Source organism: Pestalotiopsis fici, assembly GCF_000516985.1.
Source record: "Pestalotiopsis fici W106-1 unplaced genomic scaffold PFICI_Scf_6, whole genome shotgun sequence".
Lineage (NCBI taxonomy): Eukaryota > Fungi > Ascomycota > Sordariomycetes > Amphisphaeriales > Sporocadaceae > Pestalotiopsis > Pestalotiopsis fici.
In genome coordinates, this window is record NW_006917096.1 from 3,642,469 (window position 1) to 3,656,192 (window position 13,724).

A 13,724-nucleotide genomic window follows, 5' to 3' on the forward strand; every position below is an offset into this window, starting at 1 on the left:
CCGTCTTCTTATTTCCAAGGAATCGTTCGAAAAATGCTCATCGGGCAAGGTAAGAGGTCTAATAGTCGCAAATTAGTTCTTCATCGTGACACGCAATTTAGGTGGACTTTGCTCGATGCTTGTCGCAACTTACCATTCGAATGTCGTACTCCTCATCAAAAGCCGCTCTTAACCCTACGTGGCTGTGGCTGGATAGTATCCCTACAATGGCATTGAGGGAGGTCTCCGCATCCGAGTAAAGTTGACGCCTTTGCAGCGGCTGCAAGTTTTCGAGTAAACCCCAGCCCTTTTGGCCCTTTTCCTCAACCTGGCTCCGGGCGGCTTTCTTGGTCTGTTTTTTCGTGGGCATAATCTTCGGTGGTTTGTTGACGCTCACTGCCTTGTCTTTCACAACGTCAACCTTTCCGTTGACGATCACGGCCTTGTCTTTCACAGGATTAGCCTTTCCCTCAATTTTTGTGCCCACCTTGGCAACAATATGCATGGGGACCTCCTCGTCGGTATCCTCCTTCTTTTCCGGTGCCAACTCCATTGACGTGATACTCCTGCCGCCGTCGGTAGTAACCCGCTTTCGGATCTGCAGTTTGACATAGCGTTTGCCCAAAGTTTTCGGAACTTCTTGGCCAATTCCATTGACTTGCGTGTCCAACTGGGCTGTTGGACAGAATAGCAATGCCTCGCCGATGCCGAGGTTGACGATTGTATCCAATAGCGTGCCTGGGGCTTGAGAATCTTGATCCGTCGCGGCAGCCAGATGCCTCTTCAATATTTCATACCACCGAGGGGACAAGAAGCGATGGACAAAGGTCGCATTGGAAAGTTCAATGAGTTCAGGCGACAGTGTTGGATCCTGGGTTGCGATGATAACACGGGTTCCAGTATGGCGCTGCTGGCGAATGACGGAGATGAGATCGTTCGTGAGAACACGTGCTTCGCCCGTCTGGACAAGGAACTGTATATGATTTTGAATATCAGTCAACCAAATTGGCCAACAAGTTGAAAGTATGGTGCGGAGAGGACTATCTCACCTTGTGTGCTTCATCTACAGCCACGACTCGGCCACAGGTACCACGGTCCTCCATAAAGATAGACAGGCAGATTGAGAACAATGCGCAAGCATCATCGGATGCCACGAATGGATCACTCAAGTCGACTATTGTCACGGAGCCTGGTGCAAAGGCCCAGATGTCTTCGTCGGCTTGCGCCGGTCGGGTGTATTCGGTCAGTGGTGATGGTGCAAGGAATGTGTCCAGTAGTTGTAATCGCATCTTTAGAGGGCCCTCTTGGGCTGGAGCCCATTTGATCTCTGAAAGACGCCGCCGAAACTCATGATATGTGAATTTCGGGCCCTCCATCGCCATTTGTCGAACGATATTCATCACAACCTCCATGTATAAGGGCGTCTTGTCTGAACTTGGGTCTACTGCCATCAGCTTAAGGATTCGTGATATATTCAACTGATTCGTCGTCAAGTAGAGAGGCATGACCTTTGGTTGATTCGAGTTGGGCGCTAGACCTCGAAGACCTCTATAGAGACGTTTCATGGTCCAGATATTTGAGGGACAGACGAGGACCTTGACTGGAATCCCAGCCGAGCAGAGATAGGCAGCTTCGCATAGCTGGGTAGTAGTGTCGTTGGTGAAGTTATCGTAGTGCATAATCATTCCAGCTAGGGGTTTCGGAAGACTGCCAGTGCCACTTTTGCTGTCAATGTAGCTCTCCAGGAGGCAACTGAGCGTATGGCTCTTTCCAGCGCCTTGAGATCCGCAGATGAAAGCCGACCATGGAGTATTCATATTGGCCAGAACAAGTCTGTCTTTTGGAAATGCTTCTTGGGCATCAAGTCGAATGCCCATCAATCCAAATTGCGGAATCACGTCCATAGTAGCGTCCTCCGTGTCAGACTGTATCAACCTTCCCACACCCAAAGTGAATATAGGTGCATTCATGAAGGCTTCAAGGTACTGCTGTCTGGTTTGATCCCAACTTGTGAAAGAGGTATTGTGCCCATTGGTGTTGTTGGCAGAGTCTACAAAGGTTATGAGTTCCTGAAACTTCGAATCTTCATCAAACAACGCATGTCGAATGAGTCTCTGTGCTTCTTGTGTCGATTCCTGCTCATCATACTTGTGTTCTTCTTGTACAAGCGATTGCTGCTGCTGGTTCTGGGACCACATGGCCGGGATAGAAGGCGAGGGTGCATGTTTGCTTGCGATCCCTTGGTTGCCTGAGCAATCAATTGTTGCGGACGGCATGATAGAGATGACCTGGCTGCTCGAGAATCACCCAAGAGACTAGAAAACTTGGCGCTTTAGTCCTCTATGCTGTATGATGCGTGTATGGCAAATAAAGCTGGTGTTCATTAGAGTATACCGAGTTCTCGATGCAGATTATCTACTAGAGGATATATACCTAGATAAGTTTCATTACCTACGAATTCAGGACTCCGCAGATTTTAAAGACGTATTGGACTTCCGGAATTGCATTGGAGGGAAGAAAGAAGAAAAAACCTGACGCTTCTTTTCCATGTCCTCCCATCATCACTAGCATGCCGAGCGCTGTAAACTCAAATTGCCGCTTTATTCCAAGTCCCAATTTTTTTTTTTTTTGCGTCCGTTGCCAATACCGCGCTGCTGTGACAAAGAAAACATTGAAATGTTTTCCAAATAAAGTCCAGATTATGACTTTCTCCCCCTAAAACCATGAGCTGCTGCTTTGCGATCAACAGATCATAGACGACGAGTTTCTGCATTGATACTGAGGGAAGCATTTGGGGTCCCAAAGAATTTGGCGGGATGCATGTGCATTAAATCCACCAGATGTCTCCAGCTGAGACGTAGGAAAGGACGGGCCGGTGCATGCCTAAATTTTTATTTTTTTTAATTTTTTTTTTTGGGACGGCCCATTCAATATTCGCTGTTGGTCTTCCATTATGCATCAAATGCATCTTTCTTTTCTATCAATTGCCAATTTCTCCAATGGCCATGGACGAAAGGGAATAAACTCAAACTATGCGCTGTTAAGTTAGTCGGTAGGTAGTCTTCATGAACCAACATTTCGTCGTTCGGGCCGCCATGCAGTTGGGGTTCATGTCACAACCACCGACCTGCCGATCAGTCTGAGTCTTTCAACAATGGCTGGTGACACGATGGACTGCATCAGAGCAAAGGCATGCAGATTGAGCATGCAGAAGTACACAAGAGATGCAGTTGACTGGTCCTCAATTACCGTCTCATTGTCGACAGATATAAATGACATCAGAGCACTTGTGTGCCGTCTGATTATATGTCAGAGGCCCACCAGCAGCTGCTGGCAGATTATAGCGCAATCTTGGTTCGTCAACCAATTCTGCTAGCCACAGCAATCCATTGCCGCCTCGGCGTGCATTACGGGCCGTGGTTGGGGGACAGCCCGAGACCGCTTCGCCTGGAACCAATTCTCTGGCCTGCTCTTAGACATAATTGCTGCCGAAAAGATAAGTAGCCATGCGAAACATTGTGATGAAGCAACCTTGTTGCATGAGTCTACGCGTGTCACGCATTGGAGGAGGCCTACCAGCAGCGGTCTGATCAAACTATGGTCATGTTCTGGACACGTTCTAAGCACTACCTACGGCATTTGATTGAACTCTGGCAAGGTCCTCGTAGGAAAACACCAAAACCTCATTGTTCCAAGAGCGCGCATTTTGCAGATAGTCAATGCAGGCAGCGAATTGGCAGTCATTGCCGACTCGAAGATTCTGGTTGACCAAAAGGAATTCCTTGGCATCATCGAAGCCAACACCAAATTGCGATTCTCTAGCCAAGGTGGCACATAGACGACCCCAGCTGGGACGCCTGGAAGTCTGGTCGATGAGGCTGGTGGTTGACACGAGGTCTTGTCGCACGCGATCATCAGCTCGTGTGACATGAAAGACCAACTTTGGGTCCATGTGCTCTCCCTGTGACTTATCCATCGACCCTCCCACGATCCTGGCATACTTTGCATCGGTGAGACTCGCGTGAGTGCTTGACCCCTCATGACCGGCTGAGCTCGAAGCATATGTGATTACAGATTGAGTTGCTGTTGGTGAATGGATGGAGCCTTCTTGTGTGATGGAATTTGATGGGCTTGATACGCGCTCAAACCCATGCCGAACGGGATCTGATGAGAATATAGAGAGTGATACACCTGCTGTAGAATCCAAATTATATGGTCGGCGAGCACCAACCCCGAGCCTTTGTTCTATCTGGTGTTTGATAGCTGTCTCCATGGCGTCACTCATTGAGGTGATGAGCGTTTTATACTTCTGGTAGACGAGATTATCGCTACAGAATGGAGGACACCAACTACGATACAGCTTTTGGTGGCAAGCGGAGACCGAGAACTTCGTCGAATGAAGTTTCAAGAATTCATTGCACAGGAAGCATGATTTCTTACTGACTCCAATCAATCGGTGTCTGGGCATTCTCTCCAAGTTGTGGTCGTAAAAGTTGATCAGCTGCAATTCGGCATGTACAACGAGATCTTCTCCAGAGCCTTTCTTTTGGAGATACCCCTCTGGATTGGTAACATTCCATGCTTGTCCCAGGCGCATGATCAGGTCTTCGATGTCACTGCAGTGACTACGGCGTAAGGTGAGCTCAAGATTATTCTCCTTTCGAGGGAGGGAAGAAAGTTGCTTCGGTGGAGGCTCAATAGCTTCTACAAGAATTGGGCAGAGCAAGTCGCAGTTCTCGGCGACAAAGCTGAGGAGAACTTTGCTAGCCACTGCATAGCGACCAAGTTTGTAGATATTGACCACCCACGGGGCTACCGGCTTACCACGAGCCTTACATGCAGCTTCAAGGAACGGACCGTAGGACCACTTTCCCTTGACAGCCCATTGGATTTGCACCATGATTTGGTCGTGATCTGGTTCATTGTCCGCTTCGATCAAGGATCGCAGGTAGGTTATCCATTCAAGGAATCGGTCAGACTTTGGTTTCGCCGAGAGTGTGCCCAAGAAACCAGGGTTTGCAAGTATCCAGTCAACAGTTTCGGCTATATCACCTGAGCTTCTCTGCAACATGCTTAGGTAATGGCTGATTTTCTCGATATCTAGCTCAATCACTCTCAACAGAATTTGGTTCTCTGTCTCCAATGATGTCGTGCCACCTGGTGAACAACTTAGCGAGAATACACAACGTGGTTCGGACACATAGTTCAAGTTAAATTCTTGAAGCATACCTCTCTGAGGGCCATTGGCAGCATGGTTGAGGATATTCACAATTGCTCTCACTTGTTCCAAGGTGTCGTCCTCTACGCCTGCATTACTGGCGATGCGGATGATAGTGCCCTCTGGCTGCCCTTCTTCTAACGTAGCAGCTGAAACAGTATCACCGTCCTTCCTCGTAGCAAATAGTAAAGCAATAGAGTCGAGAAACTTGCTGGTTTTTCGTTCACTGGCTCCCTGGTGTGTATCGCTGGGGTGCCTATCGAGATTGTGGATGGTTGGTTCTCCGCGCACAGGGTCCAGTAACCACAAGAGTGTACTGGTCTGTGTGAAGCGTTTCAACACTGACCCGGTGACGGCTAAGTTCGCTGACATAGTAGCTTGGAAATGATGGTTATGGTAATGATGCGATGAGTGTCTTGGAAATGTGTAGAAAGTAGGTATTTTGACAAAAATATTCTGAGAACACAGCAAGTGAAACCCACGAAGGAAGATTGCAATTATAACCAGTCTTGATCTGCCAGTGATGCGAACTTTGTCACGAGGGCTGTGGCCAAATTCCTGCATACATGCAAATGGGTGTGAAGGAGACAGAGTGAGCAGCTGGTTGCATGGTGCAGGCCAATGGTCAGTGAATGACATGGTTCGCCTGGGCATGTCAGGCTGCAATACATCGAGTTCCACAGGTTGATTACAAGCATTTTGTCGAATAGTGTAAGGTTTTCCGGCAGCAATCGGCAACCCAATGATTGGGCCTCGACATATACCAAAGTCAGCAAAGACGGGCACCGTGGTTGAACTACAGACACGGTGTAGAGAGGCGAAAACTTGGGAGTGGATGGCAGACGGGCAGTAACTCTGTACCCGCATCAATTCACAATTCCCATTGTGATATTTATATTGAGTATAGTGGATATCAAAACACCCTCAATCGAGTTATCACCCATATAGCTCCTCTGTCTCACCAGTCCCGTTCGTAACGTACCGACGTTTCTCTCGTCACTGTGATACCATTCTTCCTTGTCGGCTTGGGGCTCGCTGCCATGGCTCTGGCATCGTATACAGGCCAGGCTGCTCTTAATTCTTCCACACTGGGGCTCGTCAAGTCAATGACTGGCCTTGAGCCAGTCACTGCCGTCTTTTCGAATCCATCATCCCTATTGTGCCACATGTGGACGCCCTCGTCCTCCCACGAGTAGTTGCGCGTATGCCCCGTTTCATCAATCGACGACAATTGGATCGATTCATTGTATCTCTTCCTCCTCGAGCGATTCTGCTCCACGACCGTATTGGACCCGTCTGTGCCTCCCGAGTAGTCGCTACGTCCCTTTCCGGAGCGCGAACGCAGCCGCTCGGGTATATAGCGCACGAACAAGGGTTTGAGTGCAGGAATGGAGGCGCATACGACACCAGCGTTCATCTCGGCGTAGGAGAACAAGAAGTCTTCGACACTGTCCCATGTCCTATCATGGGATGCTCTCAAGCCTGGAATAAGTACAGTTCGTCGAATGGTTATACCACAAACACTGCAAGGACTGAATTAGCGTCGTGCCACAACACAGCCATCATAGCGAAGTGGAAAAACTCACAGAGCGCCTGCTGCAAAGAGCAATATGAGCGACAATTTCTGCCTCTTATCCATCTGTAGGGGAAGAATCACGGGTATGGGGAGGACCAGGATGCAGACATCCATTATGATGTTGAGGATACTAAGTGCCCAATATGAAGCCCATGGGTCCAGGCACGTTGAGGTCTCGATACTGAAATCCCAAGCCGCCGCGATGGGCTTACATGGTAGAATATTCATGAAGAGGTATGTCAACGAGTATATAATACTTGTCAAACTAAGAATGTAGGTAGACCATCGAAACCACCTTTGAGGAGATAGTCGAAGGTAGAAGAACAAGATGGACAGCTTGGAGAACATTATACTCAAGGAGTAAGTCCCAGTGCTGATAATATTATACTTTTATTTGTTAGTCATGATGCCTTCAGTCCTTTCATTTTGGTCTTACCACTGGATACCAGATATTGAACGTCGAGAATAGGATGTCCCACATGTGATATGCTAATCCATAATCCATTTCTGTTTCATTTTCAGTTCAAGTGAAGCGGAAATTTGATTTTGGCCGACTCACGTATGAGGGTTGCCACAATCGTGGCAATGGAGAATACCAAGGCGGCAAGTACCATGTCTAGGTGAATATGTCAGGGTCTGTTGCCTTCCGATCATCAAGTTTTCTTCCTTACAGTCGTCAGGACTGACACGACCACGCACGATGGTTATCCTTGTGAACAATCTCAAGGCAACTGTCGTTGTAGCAATTGCTGTTGTCACCACCGCCATTGCAATGAGCTCCGCTTTCCTGTTGGGAGCATTATCCATGCCATATTGAATTTCCCCCTCGGGCGGGCTCGCCAAGTATTGCGCAGAATCGTTGCTTGATGTTGCCATGGTGACTCTATATCTGGCGAAGGGACTTGTCCTAATGGACACGGCGCATCCCAACGAAAATATCCAGGTTGCGATTCATGAGGCTGTATCTTCGAACAATGAGTGTCAAAGGCCAAAAATAATGGCTCGTGTGATGAAACAAGAAACGTGAAAGAGACCGTAGTCTAGCGAGCCACGCGAGTTTAAAGATACTGGTGCAACGCGGTCGTCTATATTGAGTGCATGACGAGTCGCGGGATAAATCGAATCAGGTTGGGATAACTCGACAATCGCCACATCAGGTAAGTCGGGAGCCAAGGACGAGGAGATGTCGAACTCCTCCTCCGTGAGTGGTTCACGAGTCTCACGTATCGGGACCCATCACCGAAGGAGGCATAGACAGAACTGAAAACCCCATTCCAGGGCCAATATGTCCGTGGAGAGCATACCACTTACACACCACGAAAATTCGAGACTGGCATTGGCAGTACTCTCAAGCATACCCTCCGAGCCCACACTTGTCCAATAAAAGACCCCAGATGCCGTGACTATCTGTGCAGCTGACGACCCTTGCCTCCCTTCATTTATCCTCAACATCGAAGTGCCCCAGTCGTGATGGTTTATCCCGCCCATGAAAGCGCTATAAGAGGACTGAATAAGATGATTATCAGTATTCCTCAGCCCAGGTCAGGCGCAGGAACGGGCTTACGCATACCACTAAAGACTCCTCCCAGCATCGGATCTAGCCTTCTAGAAGAGCAGGAGGAAGCAGCACGCCACAACCTTGACCTTCCGAATATAGGAAGCCCCACTAGTTGGTATACATGGGTAGGTCAATCAGTCATGCTCAGCCCGCAAACGGACGGCATTTCGGCCATGAAAATAGTGCTTTTCTCGGGAACTATCACATCGTGAGGCTCACCCAGAATGAAACATTGTCGAGTGAGGGAGCAATTTTAACCACTTGGCAAGTCTGTTGCGCGATACTGTAGAAGCATGCCATGTGTCAAATGTACATTGTAGGGTTAAGCTTTCCAAAGCGTAAGTACAGGGCTTCTTGGGGAGCAAAGGTGTACCTGAGAGTATGCCCCGCTCATATGGCGGGGTATAATACCAACAGTCAGATTACAATTGAATATTGACAAGACTTGGTTCTTCTAGTCCGTACCTAGAGATACCGAGCTTTTACCAGAATGATTCTATCTCTCGGCAACAAACTCCGACCACGATTCAGCCGACTATAGAATCCACCCTTGATCAAGTATACGGAGAGTCTCCCGCGCATCCGTGGTTTCACATTGACTGGCAGCGAAGCGGCCATATGTCGCCTGCTCGGGTTAGTCCCGAGGTTGGGTACCATTTTCATGGGTAGAATGATTGATAAGACTTGACAATAGACAGTCATGTTCCGCGACTTTGCTTTACAATAACATATGATCTGTCGATCCCGAGTTCATCATGGCACGTGCTCGAGCCGGCAGTGATACTGTTATACAGCGGAGACTCTGACGCCATACATGGCCTGCTGTAGGTGATCATACCTCCCAACGAACTGGAACCGAGACAAGGCACCCATATGGCAATCCGTTCCTTATCTTTATATTAAAACTATCCCGAAAATTTGCTTGGGTGGTGGTCTATACCGTTGTTGAGCTTGTGATAGGCGGCAATTGACTTCAATCAAGTGTAAGCACGATACTCTTGTTATCGTTTGACCATTCGCAACGAACCTCGGCCCGTTCCGGGCTGCAACTCTCACAGGATGCATACAATTCGCTAATACAAAGACAAGATAATCACCATTCGAGAAACAAGCGTGTGAGCGTATGCAACGTTTGACAGTATTTGATAGTCTATATTAAGTCAGCTCGGCTACATTTTGCCGGCGTGCACGCGATGTTCTTGATCAACACATCTTTGCTACTACAAGCCAAACGGTACCCGTAAAATGCAGGTACCTGTTGAAGACGACGCCCCTCCAAGAGAACAGTGCTAATCGCTCATGCTGTATGCTTGTTCGTCTAACCAAGAGTCATGTCTAATTTCTTTAGAGCTTGGTACTGCCATCTGTGCCTAGTCACAGAGCACCGGCGCCCTTGAGCAACTCGGGCAGCTTGCCCTTGATGGCTTGCAGGTCGCTGTTGCCGCCAATGTGCTTCTTGCTAATGTAAATGTTGGGGACGGTGCGCTGGCCGCTAATCTCGGCGAGGGCAGCCTGGATGTCGGCGCCGTCGTCGACCTTGTCCAGCTCAATGGTGTAGAACTTGGCGTCGAGGGACGAGAGCAGCTGCTTGGAAGCGCTGCAGTGGGGGCAGTAGGACTTGGAGAAGACGGCTACGGAGGGAGAAGGATCATGTCAGCCTTGTGTTGTCGCAATTACGAACGGGACGAGAGGAGTGCGCGCAAGGTTGGCGCGAGGGGGAAGATGCTGGACTTACCAACAGCGTTGTCGTCAATGATCTGCTGAGCCTTTTGCTTTGCGGAAGCCATGGTTTCTGGTGAGACAGACGAGGACGAGAAGAAACGGCGGAGGAAGGACATAAAATCAAGAGTGCTATATCTGCGCTAAAGGGCAGATGTGTTGTATGCGGCGGGGTGAACGGTTATTATATACAGAGCGGGGGGGCAAAGAGAGTGAGTTGATTGCGAGGTGCAGAAACGATTCAGATCCAGGCGCTATGATTTGTCAGAGGAGCAATTGCGCAAGTGGACTTGTAGCACGGGGACCGAGTTTGAAGCAGTCGGAGGGTCCACTAAATCTTTCAGCGCTCCTTCACTGACGCTGCGGCAAAGATGAAGTTTTATGTATTGTTTCCCGAGACTGAGGTGACCTGGCATCTGCAATTCAAGCGCAACAAATGTAAATAGATTGCATGCAAGAGCAATCAAAAACTATGCTACGATTCCCAAATATAAACTACATGTTCTGTAAAATTTTGATATCACCGTTCTTCTTACCGACATTGAATACCATACTACAGTACAGTCGAACAGTTCTGAAATGATTCCATATGGAGGTGCGGCATCGAGCGGGCGGCCGCTTTTTTTTTCTTCTCTCTTCTTGCAAGGGTCTTTGGAGGGGGGCAAAGTCGACGTCGGGGTCTGGAGAGCAGATTGCGAGAAGCCAGCGGAATCGCAGGGGGAGGAAGGATGACGCAACTTGACTTTTTCGCACTTCCTGCATCCGCACGGCCTTGACCTTATCGCCGATAAGGAATCCGAGCCTCGCGATCGAGCACATTCCCTACTTGGGCACGGCAGGGCGCAGGAGTATTTGGACCCGTGAACTTCAGATGTTTCTCGGGGTCGAAGCCTACTTTCAGGCTGGGCTGGGCTGGGTATTGTGCTGAGGCTTGTAATATCATCTTTGGAACATTTCGGTCAGACAATGGGCTCAGTCAATACCAAAACTCCCCTGGCCTTCAAGTATTTGGAATTGCTTGACAAGACTCCATTCGGCTGATCAAGGTCTAGGCTCTTTTTATCCTTTTGCATCTCAGTGAGCATAGTTGTTTCCAACTCCATTGTCCGCCATTACTTGCATGAGGCTCAAAGTGAACAATATTGCATCTGACATGCATGTCCATCGTGTTGGTCTATCAACCATGTTTACTACTGGAATGGAATACTCAATAGGTACCTCTGTGGAGAGTCACGAGTTTGCGCAGATTGATTTTCTAATATAGTCGACCCTTTCAATCTGAAATAGATGTACAAATGGAAATTCAAAATGCTTCCTGCGTACTTGTAGTGTCTGCAACAATATATTCATGTTGATCGAGGAGGCTGCGGCCGTAATCCTCTGCCTGTATGTTGGCATCTTGTCGCGAGTCTCATGCTTCCACGTCTGTACTTTGTGGGACGTGAATCTCTTTGCCAACCAATAAGAAACAGGCTGGGCTTGGGATCGCCTAGGCTTGCCTGGGGATCGCAACGGCGTCTTGCGTCCCCAAGGCCCAACTACTACGTACCTACTTCCCAAATCCCTAATCCATCCTCCCTTTTACGCGAATCATAGCAAGGCTTCGGCTGCCGTACTAGTAGCTGACCGAAATACTAGACACGTCGTCGCAAGCATCAACCCCTTTGGCTCAACCGTACAAAGTAGAAGAAAAACCAAGTGACAGAACCTGCGAAATCATTTCTCTGGACAAGGTTTGCAGATCTTGCTAGAGTTGGGTGCCGACTTTTCATATTCAGTCTGGCGATATATTCTCATCGACGAATCATACAGCGCAGTCAGGAATCCTGGCTCGCCTGGCACTGGGAGTCTGTCTGTTGCTCAACGGCGGATTCCTTTGACACCAAAAGATTGACGGGTCCCGGCCCCACTACGGCGCTGGACGACACGAATTTCTCTGTCATTCGACCCAACGTTCATTAACGTCCGCTGACAGAACGCCGTCGTCCCGACTCCACACTCTCCGTTCCCCTCGTGCGTCTCGATCGATCGCCTTCTCTTTTTTCCTTGTTTTCCACTTGTTGTATTATATACCTGCATTTGCCTGGGTCTGTCCTCAATCCTGAGGACTACCCAATCCCGTCAAGGTGGCTTCCAGTCAGGCAATCTTGGCATCTTCTGGTGCCTTCCAGAACCTCACCCAATACCTACCACCAGGACTGGCAAGCTACGTCAACGCAACCGTTGACCAGCTATCTGGAGCTCTAGCCGGATCAAACGAGTACCTCGTTGCCCAGGGACTGTCTCCCACCGTAATATACTCGACACTTGCCTGCGCCGCCCTGGCTGTACCTCTCGGCATGTCTCATTACACCGGCTGGTCGAACCGCCGCGAAGGCCTGTCCCCTTTTGCGTCCCAAGACGCCGATGGCGCACCGCGCGTAACGGAAGACGACTTTAGCTACATAACATCGGAAGATCTCGAGCACTCGCTGCAGGCACCCGCCCGAGTTTACGATTCGAAAAGACAGCCGCCGACAAGTGCGAAACCCGAAGATGATATACTCCTGATCAAGCACAAGGGGGTCACTTATCCTGTCCACTTCCCTGCATATTCAATCGGAGATGGCAAGCTCCTCGTTCGCGATGTTCGCGACCGAGTGGGGATGGTGATGCAAGTTAGCTCTGGCAAGGTCAAGCGCATCAAGATGCTCTACAAGGGTCGTCAACTCAAGGACCAGGACGCACCCATCCGCGAATACAATGTCAAGAATAATAGTGAAATTCTGGTGGTATTGCCCGAGGGTTCGCCTTCTGACGAGGAGTCGGACAGCAGCGAAGAGATTGTCGTCGCAGATCCTCGCGAGGGACACACGAGCAAAAGCAAGAGCAAGAACAAGCGCAAGAAGAAGAAGCGAAGTCCTCGTGATAGCTCACAAAACCTAGACGTCCCAGGCGGTGGTGCCGATGGACGCAAATCGGACACTGAGGACTCGAGACAGCCGAGCAGGATGCCCTCGCCCCCAACAGTGCCCAGCAGCCCCATGGAAAAGCTGCAGGCTATCAATTCACACTTCAACACCAAGCTCCTGCCATTGTGTGTCGACTTCTCTGCCAATCCACCAAGAGATAAGAAGAAGTGCGAGGATGAACACCGGAAATTGAGCGAGACGATTATGCAGCAGGTGCTGCTCAAGTTGGATGAGGTTGATGCTGGAGGAGATCCGGATATCAGGGCCAAGAGAAAGCAATTGGTCAACCAGGTGCATGAGGTGCTGAAGGGCATTGACCAACATTTGCCAGAAGGTTCTTCCAAGCCGCAACTATACTAAGAACTGGCTGGCACTATACCAGGGGAATGTGGCTCGTTTGCAGCATCAGCGCGCGATTCCCGGCACCGTCAATGGCTGCATATCCTTTTGGACAAGCATGCTACTATCTCATCCATAAGTTGGACAGAATTGAGGGTGCAGGATTCCAGCATTGCCAACAGTGAAGGGGTTTGCATTTTGAAAATCCAATAGTCACGGCCACTGAATCGCAGCAATCCGGGTTGCATGTATAATACGAGACGGGGTCTTGGATTGAACGCTGTTGAATGCGATCAGAGGATTGCTTCTTTACAATATTGGGGGTTCGCTGCTAATATAGAGAGACATGATGATTATGAACTGCATTGTGCTGGGATATGATCG

General features: G+C 49.2%; 4 protein-coding genes across 4 annotated transcripts; 1 reads left to right on the plus strand and 3 right to left on the minus strand.

Moving 5' to 3' along the window:
- Nucleotides 1-37: 37 nt before the first annotated feature.
- PFICI_09558 (uncharacterized protein) lies at nt 38-2,255 on the minus strand (the record flags this gene model as incomplete). Its single annotated transcript, XM_007838139.1, has 3 exons — nt 38-58; nt 134-952; nt 1,029-2,255. The coding sequence occupies 3 exons, from the start codon at nt 2,253-2,255 to the stop codon at nt 38-40; spliced, it is 2,067 nt and encodes a 688-aa protein (XP_007836330.1).
- A 1,343-nt stretch (nt 2,256-3,598) lies between these two features.
- On the minus strand, nt 3,599-5,569 carry PFICI_09559 (uncharacterized protein; the record flags this gene model as incomplete). Its single annotated transcript, XM_007838140.1, has 2 exons — nt 3,599-5,136; nt 5,209-5,569. 2 exons carry the CDS (start codon nt 5,567-5,569, stop codon nt 3,599-3,601), a joined length of 1,899 nt encoding a protein of 632 aa, XP_007836331.1.
- A 4,136-nt stretch (nt 5,570-9,705) lies between these two features.
- On the minus strand, nt 9,706-10,118 carry PFICI_09560 (Glutaredoxin; the record flags this gene model as incomplete). Its single annotated transcript, XM_007838141.1, has 2 exons — nt 9,706-9,962; nt 10,067-10,118. 2 exons carry the CDS (start codon nt 10,116-10,118, stop codon nt 9,706-9,708), a joined length of 309 nt encoding a protein of 102 aa, XP_007836332.1.
- Nucleotides 10,119-12,389: 2,271 nt separating this feature from the next.
- PFICI_09561 (uncharacterized protein) lies at nt 12,390-13,361 on the plus strand (the record flags this gene model as incomplete). The annotated part of the gene is made up of 1 exon (XM_007838142.1): nt 12,390-13,361. One exon carries the CDS (start codon nt 12,390-12,392, stop codon nt 13,359-13,361), a length of 972 nt encoding a protein of 323 aa, XP_007836333.1.
- Between the last annotated feature and the right edge of the window lie 363 nt (nt 13,362-13,724).